Here is a 25,835-nt window from a genome sequence, read left to right on the forward strand (position 1 = left end):
TTCACAAAATACTGTAACATCATTGAGGCATTTGACGGGTCAATGAAACATGTCAATTCTGCTTTGATCTTGAAAGCTAGTTAAAAGACCATGCACTAGATGTTATTATATATGTCTTTACCTTTACATTTTCCGTTGCATTATTTCATTTCATTTGAACAAATGTAATATTCTGCTTTTCAAAATATTTGCGGTGGGTTGGCGCCCTGCCCGGGATTGGTTCCTGCCTTGCCCTGTGTTGGCTGGGATTGGCTCCAGCAGACCCCCTGTGACCCTATGTTCGAATTAAACGGGTTGGAAAATGGATGGATGAAAGAAAGTATGACTTGGGGTATAGAAATGTATATTGTTAAAGGTATCTTAAAGCACTCAGCAGTGAAGTGAGAGGAAACCTGACATCTTCTAAAAATAAACGTATAAATGAACAAGTGTACCTTGTCATGATCCTTTAGCAATGTTCTATTGCATAATGATGCCTGGTACAAAGTACTTGAAATATGGCTTTAAATAGAACTTGAACTATGCATTGCCTTAACTTAGTTCATTAATTTGTCACCAGCAAGTGTAGTCTAAGGTTTTCTGTTAATGGAAAAGATTAGTATTCTTTTGTGCAATGCAAGAAAAAGAACAAAAAGTTCATAGGATGCAGCAAAATCATTCTATCTGTGCTTCTGGAATGTTTGCAGTAATAATGCATACGTTCAACAATAGTTTTAATCCTCTTAATTCAGTGGTGAAATTGAAATTCTGTACATAATATAATTTGTTTGATTGACACTGGTTCTTTCCTGAGCCATAACACTATGTAATACCTTTGAGGGAGTTTGGGGCAGTTAACATTCACAGGTCAAAAACTCTTAAACACATTATTACCCTTTTGTGGCTTTTCTCCTTTTTTTCTGCTTGTCTACTCTGTTAGGTGGGTTTCACCAACTAAGTGTAATGTGACTATGGGAATTTTGCTGGATCTGCCATGCATTTGATATTTCATTGTCACATGATGGAAGCTGCACATTTGAGGAAACGGTGTCAAGCTTGTTTTATAGAAATTGCTTAAAAATAAAGATGTTTTATCATCAAAATATGTAATTTAAAACAATTTTGGAACTATTCTGGTTAGTTGAATCACTGTGACAGTAGCCAACCCGCGGCATACCATACGCCGCATAATCAGGCCGATTTTTTAATGATTTTTAAGCACAGGGAGAAAATTTTACATTTGAAAAATCGGTAAGGTAATAAATCAGCAAGAAAAGCAACATTGTAACAATGTACGGAACGAACCAACACACAATCGTCCGTGAGCGAAAACTGGCGGACCCTCATCATGCCTTCTCCTGCCAGACGGAGGGATGCGAGTGCACTGCACTCAGGCACGGAGTGTGGAACAGCAGGAGAGGAGGACAACGTCCACTCAGCTCCCTCCGTCATGCTAGTCTGCTGATTTCTCGTTCAGTATGCACTGCCCACTCATGTGCCCACCTCCAACTCGTCACTGGAGTCACTGTCGTCTTTACACAGTCCAGATGCATCTGTGACTCACGTAGACGTTTCATTGCTCTGTGCGGTTTTGGCTGCTTTTCTATATATAATCCACCAAGACACCCGACCACGGTAGTAGCGAGGTGGGAGGGGGGTGTGCACAAAGGGTAGGGACGCAACCAGTGGGAGCGTATGAGTCGCACTTAGTGGGAATTCCACAGTTTGCAGCCCGAATGGGGTTCAACGGCTTACCCACGCCTCTCTGCGCCGGGTAGACACACGCCCAATCTCATGCATAGTTATTTATTGAATGCTAAACACTTCTGGAAAGACACGGTTGTCTAAAATGGGTTGGTGTGAGAATACAACAGTAAGTGAATGAAAAGATGGAACTCTGGAGAGAGCAACATATAATTGTGCGTGAGTGAAGAAGACGCATGTTTGTCGCGGATGCGAATTGCTGTATGTAGCGTGTAAAACAGTTTGCTATGGTGCTATTGGTTTGTAAAGACTGCTTACTTCATTGTGTTTTAACCTCAGTTGGAAAGGATTGTTTTAAGGATCCCATGGAATACCCCTCGCAAACCGTTTTACACGCTGCATATGGTAATTCACCTCCGCGAGAAACTTGCCTCTATGAACAGTCAACGTGGCTCGGAGGTGCCAGGAGTTGGTGGGCGTTGCTCCTCCCTGCATGCGCCATAGGTGTCTTACTTGTTGGCGGCTCAGTGAATCCACGCCCCTTCCGGTGTGCTTTCCATGGTTGTCTTGCCTTAGTGAATTATATACTGTATATAGATAGATTATTGATAAATCAGAGGTTTATGTGGGATTGTCCCTTAGTAACAGGTGCACAGTGGGAACCAGCCCTGGGCAAGGTGCCAGTTTGTTGGAGGGTCCACTCATGCAGACACTTTCCTGCACAAAGACAAAGGCCAACTTTGGAACTGCCAGCAAACATAGACAATATGACTTTGGGAATGTGGGAGGTTACCCATGGAGAACTTGCAGAATCCACACAGACATGGACATGGTTGTGGGATTTGAAACTGGGGTGTGTGATGAATCCATGAAGTGGTAGTGCTAACCTCTGCAGGATTATCCCCACTCCTTTTCTACAATATTATTTTTAATAATGAAATTAATACTAAATCAGGAGGACATCCATCCATCCATTTTCCAAACCGTTGAACCCGAACTCAGGGTCACAGGGGGGTCTGCTGGAGCCAATCCCAGCCAACACAGGGCGCAAGGCAGGAACCAATCCCAGGCAGGGCGCCAATCCACCGCAGGACACACACACACCAGGGCCAGTTTAGAATTGCCAACCGACCTAACCTGCATGTCTTTGGACTGTGGGAGGAAACCGGAGTACCCGGAGGAAACCCACGCCGACACGGGGAGAACATGCAAACTCCATGCAGGGGGGACCCGGGAAGCAAACCCGGGTCTCCTAACTGCAAGGCAGCAGCGCTACCACTGCGCCACCGTGCCGCCCTATTTTCTAGTTTTTCACATTGATATCTGTAGTTGACAACCAGTTTTATCCACTCACTCCCTGACAAGCAACAGAAATCTAAAAAAAGTAAAAAAAAAAAAAAAAAATATTCAGCACTAAAGAAGAAATTGCACCTAACTTGAATATTAATGCTGGTTTGACTTTGCACATGCCAGCAACTGTATCAACAGACTAACACATAAAGAACATTACTAAAGGCAGGAAATATGCAAGTCTCTTATTCAATACTTTTGAGTTCTTGCTTCCTTAACTATCTTTGTGGCTTGATTGATGGAGATGTTGAAGAAACCCCAATAGTTTATTTGAGATGGCATCAAATGTTAGGCTGTAGCAATTAATCCCTTGCTGTTGGTAGCCTTTGTTCTCAAAACTAAGAACCCGTTTTTCTTTTTTTCACTCTCCACTATTGTTTAAAAACGTTTCTCTTCCTGTGCCTAACATTCAGTCAAAAAATTGTTCAAAAGAATACTGTATTTGCCTTTTGATTATTCTTTCCTTTCTCCTGTAGTCATTGTCTCTTTATGGCAGTTTTCACTTGTTTTGTACACTTTAAATATCATGTCTGTCTTGTTTCATATGCATTATTTTTTCTTGTACTAGTTAAGTCTTATTTGTATATACAAATGTAAGCTAAATAAATATGTAAATGTATAAATATAGTAGAAAATACAGCATGTACAGTATGTCTACATAACCATTTAAAGCACGTCACAGCAACTTGTTTATTATTGATAATTTTTATTGCTTGTCAGTGTCTAGATTAGCATCTCAAGCATTGAATGATAAATATGAATTGAAAATAACAAAGTGATAAAGTAAAAGAATTTTTGGTTTAACAGTCTGTTTACATTTACTAGGTCACGAATATGCAGAAGATAATTTAACATTTGCTGCAGAGATTGAGCCAGGCAATGATGCTAGAGAAAGCAAATATGTGTGGGTTTTACAGCAGCGAGAAAAGAAATTATGTACAGTAAGTACTGTTAATTCCTGAGATGTGTAGTACATATTGTAGTCAAGTGTATACAGTGGGTACAGAAAGTATTCAGACCCCCTTCAATTTCTCACTCTTTGTTATATTGCAGCCATTTGCTAAAATCATTTAAATTAATATTTTTCCTCATTAATGTACACACAGCACCCCATATTGACAGACAAAAAAGACATTTTTGAAATTGTTGCCAATTTATTAAAAAAGAAAAACTGAAATATCACATGGTCCTAACTATTCAGACCCTTTGCTCAGTATTTAGTAGAAGCACCCTTTTGAGCTAATACAGCCACGAGTCTTGGGAAAGATGCAACAAGTTTTTCACACCTGGATTTGGGGACCCTCTGCCATTCCTCCTTGCAGATCCTCTCCAGTTCTGTCGGGTTGGATGGTAAACGTTGGTGGACAGCCATTTTTAGGTCTCTCCAGAGGTGCTCAATTGGGTTAAAGTCAGGGCTCTGGCTGGGCCTGTACTGCCTGTACTGTATTGGACAAGTGATGAGCAGTGCCTGGTTGTCTCCACACACTGAGGAGAGGCAAGACACATGACAGCCCGCATGGAGTTTGCTAAAAGACACCTGAAGGACTCCGAGATGGTGAGAAATAAGATTCTCTGGTCTGATGAGACCAAGGTAGAACTTTTTGGCCTTAATTCTAAGCGGTATGTGTGGAGACAACCAGGCACTGCTCATCACTTGTCCAATACAGTCCCCACAGTGAAGCATGGCGGTGGCAGTATCATGCTGTGGGGGTGTTTTTCAGCTGCAGGGACAGGACAACTGGTTGCAATCGAGGGAAAGATGAATGTGGCCAAGTACAGGGATATCCTGGACAAAAACCTTCTCCAGAGTGCTAAGGACCTCAGACTGGGCCGAAGGTTTACCTTCCAACAAGACCATGACCCTAAGCACACAGCTAAAATAACGAAGGAGCGGCTTCACAACAACTCTGTGACTGTTCTTGAATGGCCCAGCCAGAGCCCTGACTTAAACCCAATTGAGCATCTCTGGAGAGACCTAAAAATGGCTGTCCACCAACGTTTACCATCCAACCTGACAGAACTGGAGAGGATCTGCAAGGAGAAATGGCAGAGGATCCCCAAATCCTGGTGTGAAAAACTTGTTGCATCTTTCCCAAGACTCATGGCTGTATTAGCTCAAAAGGGTGCTTCTACTAAATACTGAGCAAAGGCTCTGAATAGTTAGGACCATGTGATATTTCAGTTTTTCTTTTTTAATAAATCTGCAACAATTTCAAAAATTCTTTTTTTTGTCTGTCAATATGGGGTGCTGTGTGTACATTAATGAGGAAAAAAAATAATTTAAAAGATTTTAGCAAATGGCTGCAATATAACAAAGAGTTAAAAATTGAAGGGGGTCTGAATACTTTCCGTACCCACTGTAGATAATATATTTTGTGTTATTCCTAGTTCATACATAAAACACCATGAAAATGTATTTGTCCCTTCCTAATTTCTTTTATTGAAAAATGTTGGCATTAAATGTTTCCATGTCTTCAAAAAAAAAAATCTGGTATTAGATAACGGGCACCTCTTTTTACATATGTCATGTATTGAATGTGCACAGTTATCCAACACCAACTAGTACTACAGAAAATGTAATTGCCCTCTTACACTTAATTGTTACTTCTGCCACCTATAAGTGTAATGACTACACCCAGACATGTCCTATAATTCATTATCTGTCTCTGTAGATGAATGTTACTCCACTCTTCCTTGAAGAACTGCTTTAATTTAGAAACAGTGGTTGGTTTTTGAGCATGAATTGTTTTTTCCAGGTCCTTCTAAAGAATCTTTGCTGTTTTTTTTAATCATTCTAGTGTAGACTTGATTTTGTGTTTTAGATCATGTCTTGCTGCATGATCCTTCACACTTCAGCTCATAGACTCAACATTCTCATTAAGAATTTACTAATAGAGAGCAGAATTCCTGATGGTATATTGTGAGAGGTCGCCCGAACACCATCAGACAGACACCAGTATCATACAAAAACACACACGTTTATTCTTCTGAAGTCCCAACACAGCACAAACACCCCTAATCATGGGCCTTTCAAACATCCGTGGACCGCCTTTCTTCCCTCTGTCGCTGGAGCTTCGTCCCCATCCAGCTCCCGACTCTTGCTCCATGACTGTAGGAAGGCGGCCCCCTTTATAGTCACCTGGACATGCTCCAGGTGCTCGCTGATGCTCTTCCGGTGGCTCTTCCTGGTGTGGCGGAAGTGCCGCATGAGCACCTGAAAGCACTCTGGTCGTTGTTGGAATGTCCTTCCACCACCTTCCCAGGTGTGGCGGAAGTGTAGATCTCTCGGGCTTGGGGCGCTCCATGGTGGTAGTCACGGACCACCACAGGCTTGAGCCTCCTTGCTACTTCCCCGTGGTCCCCTTGCTATCCAGGGCGGTTGCCCACTCAAGGTCTGGGGGACATATAGACTACCTCCCAGTCCTTCTAGGCGTCCCAGCTGGGTCTGGCCCCCAGCCTCCTGGGACATATTTATAATGAAGTTCTCACAAGAGGCCAGGTTCTTCCTGGAGAAGGAAAGATGAGCATTGATGTTCTTCTTTGGTATCAGTGGTTTCTGTTTTGCTACTTTCTAATGAAGCCTATTTGTTATCCGGAGCCTGTCTCATTGTGGAGCACTGACCTTTGCTGAAGTCAGCAAAGCTTGCAGGGCTTTTGATTGATTTTTTAGGGTGCTTTATGACTTTCTGCATGATCTTGTTATGTTGCTGTTGGATTCCATTTGTCAGACCATGCACTCCTGGAAAGTTTCATCATTGTTCCAAACGTTTTCCGTTTGGTAATTATTGTTCTCTTGGTTGTTTGGAGTCCCAGGGCCTAAGAAAATGGTGTTACAGCTCTTTTCAGACTGATATATATTGACAACTTTTTTCTGATCTATTTAGGATTTTCTTTAATCTTGACATTGTGTGCTCATTAAATCTTCATGCTGGTAATTTGGCTCTGATGGTAAGAGTCAAAATAAATAAGGTTTATATTGAGTGAGACTGGCTGTTATAAAGCTTGGCTGTGTTCAGTCAGGTGTGTCTAATTTTCCCTTCAATTGATTGGGTTTAACTAGGGACAGTTACTTTTTCACACAGTACCAGTTGGTTCTGGGTAACTTTTTGTTTATTAGATTAAGTTAAATAAGTTGGAAAATATGCTATTCGTTAATGTAGGTACTCTTTATCTAATGTTGCATTTTGGTTAAACACCTGAAAATATTCAATGTTAAAGTTTGCAGTAGTAGAGGAAATCACGAAGGATGCAGATACCTATTCATGGCACTGTGCTTTTTGCCACATATTCAGAAAGTGCAAGCTTGTTAAAATGTTATTTTATTTAAAACATTCCTGTATGAATGAGTGAAAAGAGAAAGAGAGTGCAAATTGTGCATTTAGTATTTGTAGGGATTTAAGATCACTTATTTTTAACTGGAGCATCTGTGACTGCATTTTTACAATGTGACAGCTCTGTGGCTGGTACTTTTTGTGATCTCACAAGTAGCCATGGTGGTGTGAAACCTTCAGAAACAGCCAGGGAAACAGGCCAGAATCCCACTAGCCTGCCCAGAGTTGGTGCACCAAAAGGCAGCCTAGCTTCAACTTGATAGGCTAGCTTCAGTCTACACCAGCAAAAATGCCCTTCACTCTCAAAACATATACATATATTCTGCAATGGCACAACCCTAAAAATGCCTCACAAGGGAGAAGACCACTGGCAACTCCTGGCTTGTATAGAGTAAGACCACTAGAAATCTTTATAAAGGTGGATTGTTTGAATGAAATGAAAGAATACAACAAAAGGTTCAAAAGACCAAAAAATAATCAAAATAAGACTTAAAAGGCAAAAGAGTTCTAAATGAAAATCCACAAGAATAAACTAGTAAATAACTAGAGGAAAAATACAAAGAAGAAAGAAGTTCCCACAATGACCCATGTCAGACTTCAGTTGCCAGGCTGGCTTTATATGGCTGGGGGTGTTCCCTTAATGTGATTGATGGGTGGCCCTGTCTCTTAGGATCCAACCATAAAATACAAGAAAACATACATAAGAAACGAAATAATAACTAAATAGAATAAAATTGACAGAAAGGATCACTTTACAAAAATGAAAAGACCAGTATTATCAGAAATGACAGAAAACAATGAACAATTAACAAAGACAGAAAAAAGAAATTTAAACATAAGCCAGCATGGCATGCATGTCTGTTTGACTGAAAACGATTGATCTATTTTACAAAGTTAATCTGAGGCTTTGTTTAACAGTGTCTAAAAATATAGCATTGTAATTAAGGGATATAAATGTGGCAATGAAAAATCACTAAACTTGATAAACTAGCAGAAAACATATTGCCTATTTTTAGCAATTTTAGAAACCTGTTATCTTTATATTGAACATGACTTGAAAAGAGTAGGTGGAGATGAAAACTGAAGAAATAAAAATGAGGAGACTTTTTAAATAAAAAAGGCCGTTGGGTAAAGTATTCAGGGACTAATAAGAAATAAAGAGATTACGAAAGCCAGCAAAAAAAACATGTTAAGCAATATGACTGGCAAAGGCTCATAGGTACATTTGGCCTAAAAAGTCATGGACAGACACAAGAGGAAAATGCAGATGTACTGCTGCCAGAACACCATTGATTCAGAATGTAAGACATTATTCTAGAATACTGTGCATAAAGAAATCCTAGAATATATTTTCCACAATAGTTCTATATTTTTATATTCTATAAGTTTAACACTTAGTTTGTTTTTGTTTATTTATTTCTTAGATTATATATGTCCAATATGTAGATTGTGACTGTGAACAGTTTAATTGTTACTGTAGAAATATCCTACTGTGATATTAAACATCATATGTAACTGGACTCTCCTTTTCCTGTGTCTTTAAGCATCATTTACTTTGCATTTTTATTAAAATGTGTAAAATGTGTTTTACCTTCATAAATGCTCACACAGAAAGCTGTATTCTGTTCACTATCATTGTTAAATGTTTTACAAATTTAGGTGCATCATTATGTCTGCATTTATATCTAAAATGGGTGTTTTTACAAGAACTTTTCAAGCAAGTGAGTAAGGAACTGAATTAGAAACACTGACAGTAGAGATTCAAGAGATTCTTTAATTACATGAATGAAATGTATACTGTACAGTCATAATACACATGCTGGTAATACATTAACTTTTTCAATCTAAACCAGTCTTTCGCCGGTATAGAAGAAGAATAATATTTGTGATTTAAAATGTTAAACGCTGTTAAGATGCGTGTTTTAGATGTAGGGTTCAAGAGGAAAGATAATGTTTTCATCATGCAGATGGGAGTATTTACACAGGATAGGCCACCTATCATTTTCTCATGGAGCATTCACCACTACTTCATCTCTTTCTCCTGTAACCGCCTATTGCAAATTGAAGTAAAAATAGAATTAGAAATAAGGAAATATTCATTATGTGAAGAAATATATATTTTTATGGTATGTGTTAAGGATTATTAGACTTAAAAAGAAAAATGTCAATGTCAAAAGAAGTATTACACCATCTCAGCAGGGTAAGTCCTGGGTGGGTCAAAATAAGTAAGAAGTAGGAGGCTCTGAACTCTTGGGAGCAACAATTTTAGATAAAACCCAAGGAGATCTGAAAAGGGACAGAAGTCATCCTGAAAATAGAGAAGAAGGTCTGAATCTGTAGTTGTGTTTCCATTGCAGTTATGCGCAAAATAGAAGCAGCACCTCTGAAAAGTCGACAAAAGCCAAATGTGAATGGTCTGTTTCCATTGAGCGTTTTTATGTAAATAAAGTTTGTTTTGTTAAAAATGGCAACCGATATGATGGATGCTAGTTCTGTTATTTCAATTGCTTCTACAATTGCTGTGTTGGTTTTTAACCGAAGTGAATACAATAAAGGGAAGACAAACTCCCTATACAGAACTTGGCAGAAGCCATGTATTAAGGATTTCTTTGAAATTGTCTGCAATGATTTTACTGAGCAGCTGTGGGTACAAAATTTTAGGATAAACAGCTCAACATTCATAGAATTTTGCAGCGCAATAGGTCCACTTGCATCCTCCTCTGCAGTAGCGCACATGAGGGAGCCAGTCCTGACCAAGAAGCACATAGCCATCGCGCTTTATAAACTGGCTATCTGTATGGAGTCCAGGGTTGTTGCTGGGACTTTTGGTGTGAGCAAAACCACGTTCACAGGTCTATATACAGAGTGTGTCGGGCCATGTGCACCTAACTATTGAAGCAATAAATCACTTTATCTGATGTGGAAGAGGCATGGCAGATTTTGCAGCGCAATTTCCAATGCACATAAAGGACAATTAATGCTGATATGTTTGTTTTTTTTTTTTTTTAATTTTAAAAGATTTGGGAACTCTGGTGAATATTAAACCCTAAATTAGTCTGTACAGTACACCCAAGAAAGATAACACATTCACCACAATATCTTATGAAAAACAATAATGTATTAAAGGATGCCAGTTCAGTATTCTTGCAAGACAACAAAATAATACATACCCACCCCCTGATAATTACATTATAGACCAAAACATGAAAAACAGAATCATAATAACCAGAATATGAAATTGCAATGGATTGTAAGCGTTCTGGTGTAGCAAGTCCCCAGCAAAAGAATAAAGTTGTTAGCTTACCAATCAGCCCAATGCAGGCACCCTCTTCTTCCACGTTCTTCACCTTTTAACACACTCCCATTTTTTTCGGCCACTTTGATTCTTCAGGATAGACTCCTATATCACCCAGCTCTTCCCTGATTTCCTTACTTTTTTCCTCTTCTCCACCTTTCATTTCCTTGTTATTAGTTTTTCGCCAATTAGCTCAATCAGGACCTTTTTCCAAATAATGTTGGGTAATTCCATTAAGGTCATAGACAAATTCATCAAGACATAAACATATTAAAAACCCCAGGAAAATACATGCCAAACATTCAGCAAGCAGATCCTATTAGTGATAACCATTACACTGTTATAAGAACAATATTTTCTTCTATTTTGCATTGAATCTTTTATCTTTGTGTTTTATTTTTGTGCTTTGATAAATAAGATAAACTCCTTAAATACTCATTTGGTCTAGGCTCTGGTCTCAGTGGTTCAGCTGGGGAGGGTATCAACTTAGGGGTTTCATTAAAGGACAAAGTAGAGTTAGGGATGTTAAATACAGGTCTATGTGACACTGGCCTCCAACAGGAAGTCTCAACACTGAATGCAAGGCCCAGAGATTTGGAACTGCAGGGTGGATCTAAGGTGGCCATTGCCTTGGCATCTCTCGACCCTTACCCTAGGAAAGAGAGACAAATAAATCTGGGTATTCCCCCCCCCCCAAGCCTGGATCTAGACAGTGTAGAAATGATTCATGCATCAAATAAATGATTGTGTAGGACCATTTCTGCAGCCCAAATTTAGAATTTTTGTACTACTTGTTTTTTTTATAATAGTAGTTCTCAAGTTTAACTGTTGCTAAGCGACATTCACATTTTTATAATAGGGATAGCAGTAAAAAAAAAACAAAAAAAAAACGACTAGTTGTTAATAACACTACATGAAAGTTAAAGCTAAAGAATTTGTACCAACACTGAAGGCTTTTTGCCTTTCAGTTTAAGAAAGTGATTAAACAGGTAAAAGATAAAATTAATGTATCTAGCAAATTCAGAACGAAAATTGAAACCTGAAAAAAATGACCTTAAAGTGTCTTTTTTAAGAGAGTTGTAATATGTAGCTCTTTTCAATATCCTTAATTGTTTTTCTGATAATAGTTTTAAACCAGAGTGAATTAATTTCTGTGTATGTATGTATGTGCTTGTGGAGGAGATATGTATTTGTGTGTATATATATTTGTGGAGGAGGTGTATATTAAGTGTATTAATTTTGTTTGTGCAATTCCAACTTCACTCTAGCAATAATTAGGTTTAATCTGAGTTAAAGTCAAATCTATCAACTCATTTTTAAGTAACTTGTCTTATAAAAAAGTGAATTTGTTGAGTAAGACCAAGCAATGTATTTCCCACCATATATCCCATAAAAATGCACTCATATTCACCTCTGTACAGGGAGATGGGGCTCGCAAAATTATGACCATTAAACAATGCAAACCCAACCTAACTCCTTAAAGAAGGGAAGTTGCCTCCCCCTTCTCCTCTTTTATCAAAATTCCCAGAAAAACATTACGCTGTCTAATCCTTCAGCATCTGTTAGTCTTAGTCACCCAGTTTTTTTTTTCTCCTTTACGCAATTTCAGATACTTTCATTCATTTCTATACAAGGCAGAGCACTTCATAGGAGGTTGACTCAGACTGCTGGACAGATTATCAAAGGCAGAGCAGCACAGTGATAACTAGTAATCCCTGAATTAATATTAATATTAAGTAGTATTAATAGTACTAGGGTGTTGTACTGACTTTTTCAGGCCCCTTCTTCAGGTAAGATGGAATAATTACATCTTGCCTGAAGAAGAGGCCTGAGTTATCTCAAAAGCTTGCATATTGTAATCTTTTTAGTTAGCCAATAAAAGGTGTAATTTGCTTGACTTCTCACTATATCAAAAGTAATGTAAAATACAAATCCGGTGTTAAATGCTTAACAGCAGGTAAACATACAAAATAAACCTATAGGGGCATATAGGCCTAGTAGAAATTCCAAATATTGTAAACCACAATAAAATCATTAATGGAGTCAACAACACTCTGCTTCAGATGGTTAGATTTTGAAACATAGTGGGATTTTTTGTATAGTAAATACAGTAGCACCAACAGAGTTACTTAGATTGAGCTGATTTTAGCAGGATACATTTCTCCATCAGATCACTGTTGATGTGCAGGACGGGTCAGTGGTGATTTTTGACCTAGTGGTTTATAGCGGGAGAGTAAAGGTGTCCCCAGATTCAAAGTAAAATAGCATGTTTCCACTTGTATGTGTAAACAGTTTCAGATTCAAACACAGAGTCTGTACATAACGCCATCTCTTTTCATGACAAGATACACAGAGAGGGTTCTCTTAGCTGTCTCCTAACTGCTTAATAATCGAGAAAATTACCTAGCGAGTGAGAGAATTCACTGTTTCATTTCGAGTGTAGCTGTTATGAGACATCTAGTATGCACTCTCAAAGGCATTTGTCTGTGTGGACATTAATAAGTCTGGAAAGCCTAAACCTTGGCATTGTGTTTTGAAGAAAACTGTAATAATGATGGATGCATCTAGCATATGGTATGAACCACGCTGGGGTCAGCTAAAGAGACCATCACAGCTTGAACTTAATGAAGGTGCGCTATGTTTGCTATAGCACAATATACATTTTAGAAATGACTGCAGCGTAAGGCACTCTTTAAACCTTTTAGATTTATAAACTATGCCTTTGAGCAGCAGAAGACTCTGCAGTCACAGAATGAAGGCAAGAAGGGATGCAGGCAATTTGCTTGTTCACTTTGCAGAGATGGGACAAAAAGATGTGCTCTGGACAAAGTCGACTTGGCACAAGTTTGAGTGAAATTCAACCCCAGTTTCTGTCAATTTATATCACATGATGCTGGCCCTGCATTCTGACCATCAAAGGTCATGCGAAAAGACAATTTCCCCTTGGCGATTAATAAAATATATTAATTCAAAAATCAATACAATTTTTTGGTCATATGATTTCTAAGCATCAGATTGAATAATAAAATCTAAATCAGTGACCCGTTGCAGTCCACATTGATAAACACTGGAAACTGTTCAGTAAACATGTTTTTACAGAAAAAGCAGTTGGGGGCTCCTTGTTATTCTTGTTCTTTAGTATAACCCTCATTCGGCAAAAAAGGTGATTGAATTTACCTTTTAAGAGTAATTGTAAGAATTCCCCAGATATATCAGTACATTCAATACAGATCTGAATTAAAAATGAGAACATCCTCCTCAGGGGAATCTTGTCTTTTTTGGATGGAATTTTTCTTCTGACTTGAATAGCTGGCTGGCATTGTCCCAGTACTCCAAGGAAAACATGGAGCCTTAGACTATCCTGGAATCAGCTTGCACAAGGAAGTTTGCCAAATTTGTATGAGGCACCAGGCCATACCAGGAGACCCCAAACAAAAAGAGAGGTGCCATTTATCATATAGACCTAATGTGAGAGAAAACCGAGATACCAGAAAAATTCTAATGGAGAGTGTGCTGTCTCTGTAGTGGCCCAAGGATCAAACCCAGCGGCTGTGCCAGCCACCGGCTGATTCTGCCGCTTACTTCGAGAAAAATATCTCAAAGACGTTTTCCCCCTTATCCAAAGGAAACTATCAGAATGGAGTTTTTTGGTCCAATAACTTCAAAATGTGTGTGTAAGAGAGGCTTTCTTTTCCCATTTACGTTTTTCAGAAATGTCAATAATTGAGAGCAGCAGTGCATGATGCCATTCCCTCCATGCCCTTTTCCCTTTGCTCATTAATAGTTTTTAATATTTGGGAAGATGATCTGCAATTGACAGATGGGGGTATTGTATTGTAGGTATCAAGTAGATATTTCAGATTTTTATCTCTATTAAATTTGCACACTATATTAAAAGCCTGCTTTCACTTTTGTCATTTTGGGGTATTGAGTGTTGATTGTGGGGAAAAAAATTAATTGAAATGACTGTAGCACAAGACTGCAAAAGGTGAAGGGCTCTGAATATTTACTTTGTGTGTGTGTGAATATCTAATGTTACATTTAATTATATATATTTGAATGTGGCATTTCTTAATAGGTGACATTAGTTGCTTGTTGAGCAGACACTTGAGTATATTTACTGGCACACAAGCCTTAAGCTTTATAATATTTGAATGCACATTTTTTTAATATTTCATTATTTTTAAACATTTACATGCTTCATTTCATTATATCTCTAATATTACATTATTTATCTTTTGTTTTTTGCAGTGCCCATCAACTATCCGAGAAGAGAAGGCGTACAACCCATTCCTGCGCAGCCATTCCTCTGACCTTCATCAAGCTTTGGGACTTCGACGTGAGCTTGAGGAAGACTGGAATCACTTCAGAGCAAGAGTTCTTGAGGAAGTGCGCAGGAGAAAGGATGTTTATAAAAGCAGATAGTGCTTATCCTACGCAGCGCTGCAGTTGCACCTTTTGTGGAAGGGAAAAAGCTTGGGATTCAAAGGCTGATGGGAAGTCCCTGTGCACGAATTTGAAGTGGACTTCTTTGTCACGTTGACTTGGTGAGGATTCATGCCTAAAGAATGAGCAGGCTGAGACTGTTCTGCGGGGGGATTTTTGAACCGAATGCGAGGAGGACATTTAGAACATTTTTAGCTTCTCTTTGTCTTGTTGTTTTCACAGCTGAAAATGGTCTTCCTATTTAAAATATCATGGTACTGTGGGAGGAAAACTGTGGATGTTTGTTTGAATATGGTTCATATTCAAGCCTCCAAGAAAATAAAGTAGCAAACTCTGTAAGGTGATTTCTTTAACCAGTACATAAGGATTAGTAATTTCTCAAGTTCAAGTTTTAATTACACCACAGTTTCAAAACAAAAAAAAAAAACTGCTACTTAACACTAGCCTTTAAGCACTTCTCTGAATTATGATTTTTCTTTTTTTAACGCACTTCAAGACTTGAAACTGCACTTAAATGTAGCTATTAAATTTTATAATAAAACCTATGCACTGCACAACAAAAAAAAATGTAATCATCGCTTCCTAAAGACTACAGAAGTAAAACTTCTCAAATTATTCTTATGCAACTTTCAGTGTTTTTAAATGCACAATGTGGTCAGTAGCAGAGGTGGAAATAGCAGAACCGTGTTTCATGTGATGATGTATAAAGTCTTAGTAAGATAATAAAGCGTAGAAAGTTTAAAAAAAAAACATAAAACTAGTAAGATAATAAAGCGTAGACAGTTAAAAAAAAAAAAAAATTGTGTGAGCAGATCGTGTTGGTGCTCACAAGACGCACACTGGGAGTGACGTTCTGCTCTGAAGCAGTAGGCCGCGTTCCTTGCTTTTCAGTTCAGAAGAATCTTCCAACCACAAGACTTGCCTTGAATTCTTTGCATCTTTTTTGTGATGGAGTAGAGAGATGGTGGTTTGTGATTTCCCCCAAAATCTGGACTATTCTTTCCTGTAGCCTTGTGTTTTGAAACAGATATTTTAGTTTTCTCTTTTCAATATTACAGTTTTTAGGCCTCTCTACTTGGAAAGTTTAAACACAATGTTGTTTCTGTGAAGAAAACTACTGTGAACAAATTTTAGTATAACTGGAAATTTCTTCTAGAGATTTGATTTTATATTTGTTATGTATAGTACTAATTACACTGGGATATTGTGGGGACAAGTAAGTATACTTTTTTGAAATTAAAAATGGCAAATGAATAAAATCCTGAAATAATCCTGTGTGTCTACAGTTTAACTTTACCTTTTACCTCTTTATATTCTCCACAGGTCCTCCTTCTTTTTTGACTCTCTTTAGTTTTCATGTTGTGAATTTGTTTTGTCTAGCAGTGCCATATTTTGCAGAGACATCTTGGTAGTATTTAACACCATACAGGTCAGAGACAGTGGAGGAGCAGTGGCACAGGTTTAAAATGTTTAACATGTAATGCAGGACAGGTAGATACATAAATCTGGAATTAGTAGGAAATTAAAAACAAAAAAACTCTGCAGTAGGTTAATAAATAGTTGAAGAAGAAACAGCTTTATAAGGTGTATAAGACTAATAACTCCAAAGTGAAGGGTGTATGAGAACATGATGGCAACCATTAAAAAGGATATTAGGGAGGAACGTAGAGTGGAATATACAGTAGCAGATAAGGTGAAAGATGACCCAAAGAGATACTTTCAATATTTTAGTAGTAAAAGAACAGTCAAGGAGTAGGTGAATTGCATCAGAAATAGTAAAGAGGAATTAAGAAGTACAGACAGAGAAATAGCAAATGCTGTAAACTTGCATTTTTCTGAGCCATAGAAGGGTCTACTAAAGAGGTACTTAATGATTTAGAAACTGTAGAGGGAGAAGAGCTGCTCCAGTTAAATAGGCCAGATAATATTGTTGGTACACAGAAGGAGTTTAGGGACTCAAACTCGACTTGATGTCATTTTCGAAGAAATAAGTGGATAAGACTGGTGAGCTTTGTTGGACTGAATGGCCTATTCTCGTCTAGAGTGTTCTAATGGCGGGCAATCAGAGAACTCATACAGAAAAACATCCAACACAGCATTTGCATTACGAAACTGCACAGCGCACCACACCTGTAATGAAATAAAAGCAGGCACGATGAACGCATCAAAATGTAGAGCTCTCACCACCATGCTTGGCCCCCAGTTTGATCCCGGGCTGCTGTACTGAGTTCACATGACCCCCACGCCCCATGCTGAGTTGCACATTTTCACTGAACATTCATTGCTTTCCCCAACAACAGTCCGCAGCCTTGACCACACTCTTGTTCCCCAGCCCCTTGTTAGTTTTTATGTATAAATTTGCTAGAATGTTTTTCACAACGTTGGGCAGCAAAACTGACCAAGTGGTGTTAAGTACAGGAGGCAAGGAGAGCTTCAGTTAAGCTGATTTGTTTTTTCTATGATATAAATGACTTTCTGTATTTTAAAATATCACAGTGCTGAGGAGTATTGACGTGTTACATGTTGGTCGGACATTCAAGTAAGAATGCATTCTGAGCACGTGATGATATTAGTACTACAAATCCAGTTTCCCCAGCAGGAGCTGCGATGGACCAGCATCTTCATGGCAGGTGCTGCAGGGAAAGCTGTGACTCAATGTGATGCAAGAAAATGTGACTAATGAACTATTCTGTGAAAGAGTGAAGAATGCCAGTCATCTTGATTGTACTCCCTGGGCAATTTGGACTCCAGCCCAGCCAAATGTGACAGGGGTCCATAAAAATGGAAATGCTGCATAGAGCTTTTCAGCAAGTTATATGTGAAATAGGGGGCTTACGCCCTGCTCACTCCGCTCGCCAACATCCCTTGCCAGCCACTTCGCGTCTCTGCCACTCGTGTTGTGAAGAGGGAGGCTGAACGCACCCTAAGGAGACGTGGTCGCTCGTGTGAAACCCCCTCTTAAACACCGATACAATGGGAAGCAAATAGTTTTTTTTTTTGCCCGATCAGCTGCTGGCTTGCTGTTGCTGCCGTGCTGTGTGATCTGCATCTCGCACTGTGCGTCAAAACATTTAAAGGCCTGTACGGCCACTGTCTTTTGTCACCTACTCTTTGTCTTTTATTTCCAGCCCTGGGTGTGGTTAAATCTCTTGCCGCAAAGTCTCATCTCGTTGGACGCGAGTTCTTGATATTTTAGTTTATAATTTAAAAATGGAATAAGAATCTGAAAATCTAACAGCGTCACATTAAAGTTCGATAAATACTGAAAAGAATAATACCAAAAATATATATGTAGGTTTTAAAATAAGCTCGATTTTAAAGCGTGACAAACAACATGACATAAAAAGTCACATAAAATTGTTGTACAAAATTGTTGCACTTTTAGGTTTAAGATTTTACATATAGAGAGCAGATAAAAACATGTTTGGGTGTAGTTAGACTATGTATATTAGGCAGTTATTCTGATACTCTTATTTAGTTGTCTATCATAATTGCCCTGTGTTAAATCCACACTATAGTGACGGTCTTGTGTGCGTCTGTGTTCAACTAATAACAGATTTTCACTTTTGGTTTAAATAGTTATACGGGGGTGCTTACCTTCAGCATTGTAAAGTGCCGATGAGAACTCCGCTAGAGGGAGAAACAGCAGGGCAGCTGCACAGGCGGGCACACATCCAAGGCGGTACAGGCGGGAGCTCATGGAGAGCTACAGGAGTCTTCACGCCCGGATATGGTGAGGTATCCCAGTGCGAGGTACCGAGCTGCAAGAAACAGTAAAAGTTAGCAAAGCCGTTTAAGTGAGAGAAACGGGCCCGAGAGGGGGATGAGTGTGATTACTTACCGGGGTGCAGTCATTGGCTTCATTCTGGGTTACAGTGCATAGAGCATATGAAGAGGAACGAAGTAATCGGACGGTGCGAGGCACCCAGTGAGACTGGAGGAATGGATCTGGGGGTGCATAACAATGGAAAGGTGGATTCTGAGATCGTCTTCATTTTTGGTCAGCAGTTAGCCTGTTGCTAGTGGACGGTGTCCCATTGTACTCCTGAGCAGTCTGCATAAGGACAGGAGGGGGTGCACTCACGCTTGACCGTCCCCAAGAGCACAGAGAAGTGGAGAGGATGCGGTGAGCTGGGACACGGATTTCGTTTGGTTAACTTTTCTTTTTAGAAGTGTTTAGGTCCCTTGAGCAACTTAAGAAATGCAAGAAGGGAGAAGACCTGGGATTTTGGTTGTGTTTTTGTTTTTGACTTGGAATGCTCTTGGAGACCCATTGAGGAGCCTGGACAAGGGAGAAGGGAAAGCGACTTGAGACACTGGGTTTTGTGTCTGTTTATTTCTTCATCATCATTCATACACCTGAGAGCTGTGATGATTGATTGAACTTGCTAGTGTGATTCTTTTCACTCACTTTCACTTTAGATTTTTGGATAATGTTTGATTTTGCCTTGTTTTTAATAAAGAACTGTTTATTTTAGTACCATCTTCTCTGTGTCCCTCTCACTGAACTTGGTTTATCCTCCGTATGACTACTCGATGCCCCCTGATCAAACTATTTCAAGGTATGTGATTATCACATGCCAGTAAAAACTTCCCTGCAACTATGGCACAAACATTTCACTATGCTATTGCAGTGTGTGTGACAACAAAGATCTAATTTCATCAAATGGCGCACTCTACATCTACAAATCTGGCCATCCCCCAGATGAATAGTTCCTTGAATATGATCATATCCTGACTAAAAGCAAACGCCTCACCTCATACTGCAGCCCTCAGTGTACAGTGTAGTGTTACATCATAATGAGCAAGTGGCACAGTGGTCAGCTTCACAGCTTCAGAAGTTAGACCTGCATGTTCTTTCAGTGTCTGCAGGACTGTTTTTCTGATGATTATGTACTTCTGGGGTGTATTGATATGAGGGATGAGACAGAAAATAGGAGATAAGTAGTGAATTTTGTTTCTTAGTGTAGAAAGAATTGCTTGCAATGTAAAATCAGCAAAACCAAGGAACTGGTTATTGACTTTTTCCACACCAAAGAGCCCCTGCGCCTGGTCAGTTTTCAGAAAGTGGCTGTGAAGGTGGTGTATTGCAAACAATAAGTGGGGGTCCAACTCGGTGACATGTTGGGCTGCTCTCATAACTTAGTGGAACCGTAGGAGACTGCCTTCACATCTTCTACAGCTCTGTGATGACCAATACAATGTTTTACACTCATTGTTTGAAGGCCATAAATTACATCATGTGAAAACCCTTCCAGAATATGTTTTGAATAAAAGATTTCTTGTTTCTTTACATGACACACAAGTAATTGTAACAGTTCATACACCTTTTTAAGTTTGTTCTTCAATATCCTCAATTTCATTTTTATTTTTGACCATTTTTTTCTGTGTACAAATAGAGTGCAGCCAAAAAACTATCTATCTATTATATAGTGCCTTTCCTATCTATCTATCTATTAATTATATAGTGCTTTTCACATCTATCTATGATGGCTTGAAAAATCAAGAAAATATCCACAAAGGGAGGGAGGGAAACTGGAAAACCCTCTGGCCCAAGAAAATAAGACAAGATCCTTTGACAGTTTTACGATTCAAAAGTCAATTTACATAAATGAAAAAATAGGCAGGATTCATGAATAAAGGAAATGGAAATGATTTGGATCAATCAACAAAATAAATAAATAATACTACCTTAAAACAAAAGCAAGAAGACGATAACCAAGGAATAGAAAAGCAAAACCAAAGAGCAGGCATTAGAAGGAATCCTCCATCTTAAAGGAATACTCCAGCCAAAAATATTTTTTATATGTTAGTTGCCCCTTGTAGTAGCTTGTAGAGATGGTAGAGAACAGATTTTAATCTCATGTTTCAATGTGGGACTGAGAGAACAATGTTTCTGACAGAATAGGTGTCTATGGTGACCACTGAGTGCCAATGGAAAACAATATCAAAAACTCCATTAAACAAATCTCACGTTACTCGTGTCCACATGTCAAGTCATCCAGTCGTATGCTCACAACTTTCCCAAAATGCCCTTGTTTACAAAAATGGAACGCGATCAGTAGCATTGGAATTGCAAACTTGCCTGCCGTTGTTACATTTATATTCATATCCACAAATGGAGTACTACGGGACTGTTTAGCAAGAGCAGTGCCAGTCAAAACTCATTTGGAGCCCCAGGCAGTAACAGGGGACTGTGCTCCTCGGTGTCCACAGCGGGTAGTCAGTATGACTTTGATGACTTGTCATCAATACCTAAATCCGTCACTGGCCAGGAGTCTGTGGAACTGCATTAGTGAAGTAACCTTCTTGTTGAAGTAACTTGAATATGTACAAGTCTGACGCATGTTCCCTTGCTGATCACATTTTCACTTTTCTTTAACTTTTAATCTTTAGTTTTACATGTCTCTCAGTGTATGCTTTTTGAAGTGAAGTGAAATATTAGCCAATGAATAAGCTGTTACTGGACTGGACTTCTGACCAATGAATGAAGTGGGGAGGCGGGTCTTCAGTTTGAATGCTTGGATGCATCTGAGAATGTTTCACTTTCACTCATGAAAGTGTTTTCCAGAAGTGAATTTAACAATATTTTAGTAAATATACATGTACAGTACATGTGTTTGAGATGTGCACATGACTGAATGACTTGGCAACATGAGAAATGTGACATTTTTTCATGGATGTTTTTATATTGTTTGCCGTTGTCCAGCGTTCATCACCATACATGTACATTATATCAGCAACTTATTGTTGTTCTAAATGGAAACATGAGATTACATTTTTTTTTCGGCCATAACTACAAACTACACTCACCTAAAGGATTATTAGGAACACCATACTAATACGGTGTTTGACCCCCTTTCGTCTTCAGGACTGCCTTAATTCTACGTGGCATTGATTCAACAAGGTGCTGAAAGCATTCTTTAGAAATGTTGGCCCATATTGATAGGATAGCATCTTGCAGTTGATGGAGATTTGTGGGATGCACATCCAGGGCATGAAGCTCCCGTTCCACCACATCCCAAAGATGCTCTATTGGGTTGAGATCTGGTGACTGTGGGGGCCATTTTAGTACAGTGAACTCATTGTCATGTTCAAGAAACCAATTTGAAATGATTCAAGCTTTGTGACATGGTTCATTATCCTGCTGGAAGTAGCCATCAGAGGATGGGTACATGGTGGTCATGAAGGGATGGACATGGTCAGAAACAATGCTCAGGTAGCCCGTGGCATTTGAACGATGCCCAATTGGCACTAAGGGGCCTAAAGTGTGCCAAGAAAACATCGCCCACACCATTACACCACCACCACCAGCCTGCACATTGGTAACAAAGCATGATGGATCCATGTTCTCATTCTGTTTACGCCAAATTCTGACTCTACCATTTGAATGTCTCAACAGAAATCGAGACTCATCAGAGCAGGCAACATTTTTCCAGTCTTCAACTGTCCAATTTTGGTGAGCTCGTGCAAATTGTAGCCTCTTTTTCCTATTCGTAATGGAGATGAGTGGTACCCGGTGGGGTCTTCTGCTGTTGTAGCCCATCCGCCTCAAGGTTGTGCGTGTTGTGGCTTCACAAATGCTTTGCTGCATACCTCGGTTGTAACGAGTGGTTATTTCACTCAAAGTTGCTCTTCTATCAGCTTGAATCAGTCGGCCCATTCTCCTCTGACCTCTAGCATCAACAAGGCATTTTCGCCCACAGGACTGCCGCATACTGGATGTTTTTCCCTTTTTACACCATTCTTTGTAAACCCTAGAAATGGTTGTGCGTGAAAATCCCAGTAACTGAGCAGCTTGTGAAATACTCAGACCGGCCCATCTGGCACCAACAACCATGCCACGCTCAAAATTGCTTAAATCACCTTTCTTTCCCATTCTGACATTCAGTTTGGAGTTCAGGAGATTGTCTTGACCGGGACCACACCCCTAAATGCATTGAAGCAACTGCCATGTGATTGGTTGATTAGATAATTGCATTAATGAGAAATTGAACAGGTGTTCCTAATAATCCTTTAGGTGAGTGTATATGAGGTAATTCATATAAAACAATATCATTTTTAGGTGGAACATCCCTGTAAATAACACTGGGGTGCTTCTCAACCTGCAGTACCAACTCCCTAAGCTTAATCTACAGGACACAAGGATCAAAATTTACAAAAAATGGACACAACCAAACTAACCTCATACATAATTAATATAAGAATTTTTTGTTAACACATACAACAAAAAATAATTCATTGAAAAATAACAAAGAAAATGCATGTACGCCAGAGCTATAGCATACAACTCATCCTTTTTTGGATGCTTTTTTACTCTCATTCTATTGACACTTTATTATCGCTGGTGCCAGCAGCAGTGCTTCTCCCTCCCTTCCTTACAGGAGGTTTACTGGTTGTCTGCATATGGTTCAGTTTAGTGTAATATCTGCATGGCATGACTGTATAATCAAACTTCCTTGTGTGAATATTGTGTGATCAAACCATCATTTTCATTCCAGAGTAGCCACTGATTTTAAGGCACACCTTCACTATCTCTAAAAAGCGGGTCCAGTCCCTGATTAAACGAACACTAATGCCCTTTGGGTGTGCACAGGTTGCCCAAGGTCAGATATTAAACCACTAAGCCTTCAATCTGTGAGCCAGCAGTGCTTGCCAATAAGGCCTAACTTGATTGCTGACACTACTGACTGATTAATTAAGCCCAGTCAGCTTTAGGGCTGCTACCAAAAAAAAAAAAGAAACAGTGACAGAGAGTAAGATTAATGAAATGGTGGCAACAACACTTGAAGTGATCAAAAGAGTTGACAGACAGCCAACAAGAGTTCTTAGCATGGTGACGCAATCATGCCGGTTAAAGGCAGGCTGCAAGTAAAGGCAAGTGGTGGTGAATACAAAGGATCTGCACAGCTGCCAAAGAAAGCAATGAAACGTACATTGATGATGTCCAAAAGACAGGGTGCAAGAAGAAGCAGTAGCAGCAGGCGTGACATGAGAAACGGTAAGGAAAACTATGCTGCAAATGTTACAGCGACAGTGAAGAACATGAGGCATTCAAGGTCACCATCTAGTAAAATCTGTAATAAGAGTGAAAATTATAGTCTGCATGTACAGCAGTGGAAGGAGAACAAAAACACAGCAGAAAGATTGGCAGTTACCGTATAAGAAGAAAATTGGAGTTCTGCAGAAAGAAAATCACCGGGTGACATGATTTAAAAAGATGAGAGAAGAACCCATATTGGAATGGTCCAGGTGACATGGAGGTAGGCCGGCTGGAATTCACTGTGTTTAGGAAAAACACAAAAATAAATGTAAATCTGGAAGGAACCTGGTAAATGTGAACAAAGGATGTGCTAGTAGACAAAATAATTAATTAATTACATTTACTGTATATAGCACTTAAAGTTCTTAACATAGAAAGTGGGGAACCCACCAAAACCCACCACACCAATGTGTACCATGTTCTCACAGGGATGGTGTGGCAGGAGCCATTTTTGTGCCAGTATGCTCACCAGACTGCTATTAGTTATTAGGTGGTGGAGTTGTGATATAGAGAGCCATTTAGAGACTACAGATAATTATTTGGCCAGATTGACCAGGCTCTGGAGGACAATTTAGCTAGAACATTGGAAAACATTGACATTACTTTTGCTTCTGATCCAAAGGACGGCAACATTTGTTCAGCACAACGTCCCTCTCACTGCACTGGGGCATTGAGATCCACACCATGACCACAGAAAGTGTCCACTCTTGACCTCACCAAACATCTCTTCGAGCAGCAATCTAAGCTTTCCTGGTTGGTCTCCCATTCAAGTGATACCCAGGCCAAAACATGCTTAGCTTCATGTGGATTACCTGTTCAGAAGTGCAGGTGGTGTGGCTGCTAGAAAGCCTTCTTGTTTCATTATAGGGTGTATAAAAAGAGATACAGACTCAAGGTAGGAATCAACAATGGGTGGGATGCCTGTCCACTGCAGTGCCCAGATGCACATACACACACATTCATATACACACACATACACACTTGCATCAGGCGAGTTTTATTCACTCATTTATTCATCCTCTGAATCCGCCCACCTATTATTGCATCCTCTTAATCCAGGCAAGATGTAATGAAGACAAAGGAGGAACCAAGCATGGATTAGATGCTAGTTCAGTCAGCTCTGGACAAACTCAACTCAGACTTAATTTCTAAAATGAAGCCGCCTACTTGTTCCCTAGATCCAGTGCCAACAAAACTAGCAAAAAGTGCAATGGATGTTCCTGCAAGCGCCTATTCTAATCTATTCTAAACATTATCACTAGTTCATTATTGCTTGGCACAGTACCTGATGCACTAAAAGTGTCAGTCATTAAACCATTACTTAAAAAGTCAGATCTTGACCCACACATACTAAATAATTATAGGCCTATTTCAAATTTATCGTCTCTCTCTAAAATACTAGAAAAAGTAGTCGCCAGTCAGCTTCAGTCACACCTTACGCATTACAATTTATTTGAGAAATTCCAGTTTAGTTTCAGCACTGGTCCCTATAGTACAGAAACGGCACTAACGCGGGTTGTAAATGACATTCTGATATCCTCTGATGAAGGAAACTCCACTGTAATTATGTTGTTAGACTTAAGTGCAGCATTTGAAACCATTGACCATTCTATTTTACTGCACAGGCTAAAGAATGATGTTGGGTTTACAGGCACGGTGCTCGCTTGGTTTAGTTCTTATTTATCAA

The 25,835-nt window shown here is 39.3% G+C and overlaps 1 protein-coding gene across 1 annotated transcript in view; it reads left to right on the plus strand.

Annotated features, from left to right (window-relative positions):
- The window catches only part of pnkd (PNKD metallo-beta-lactamase domain containing), a 62,415-nt gene extending 46,039 nt beyond the window's left edge, over positions 1-16,376 (plus strand). The window contains exons 8-9 of the mRNA XM_039757388.1: positions 3,859-3,974; positions 14,911-16,376. Coding sequence (XP_039613322.1) covers positions 3,859-3,974; positions 14,911-15,084 — 290 coding nt within the window. The 3' untranslated portion in view covers positions 15,085-16,376. The remainder of the gene's footprint in view (positions 1-3,858; positions 3,975-14,910) is intronic.
- The last annotated feature ends 9,459 nt before the right edge of the window (positions 16,377-25,835 follow it).

This window comes from Polypterus senegalus, chromosome 6 (assembly GCF_016835505.1).
Source record: "Polypterus senegalus isolate Bchr_013 chromosome 6, ASM1683550v1, whole genome shotgun sequence".
In the NCBI taxonomy this organism is placed as follows: domain Eukaryota; kingdom Metazoa; phylum Chordata; class Cladistia; order Polypteriformes; family Polypteridae; genus Polypterus; species Polypterus senegalus.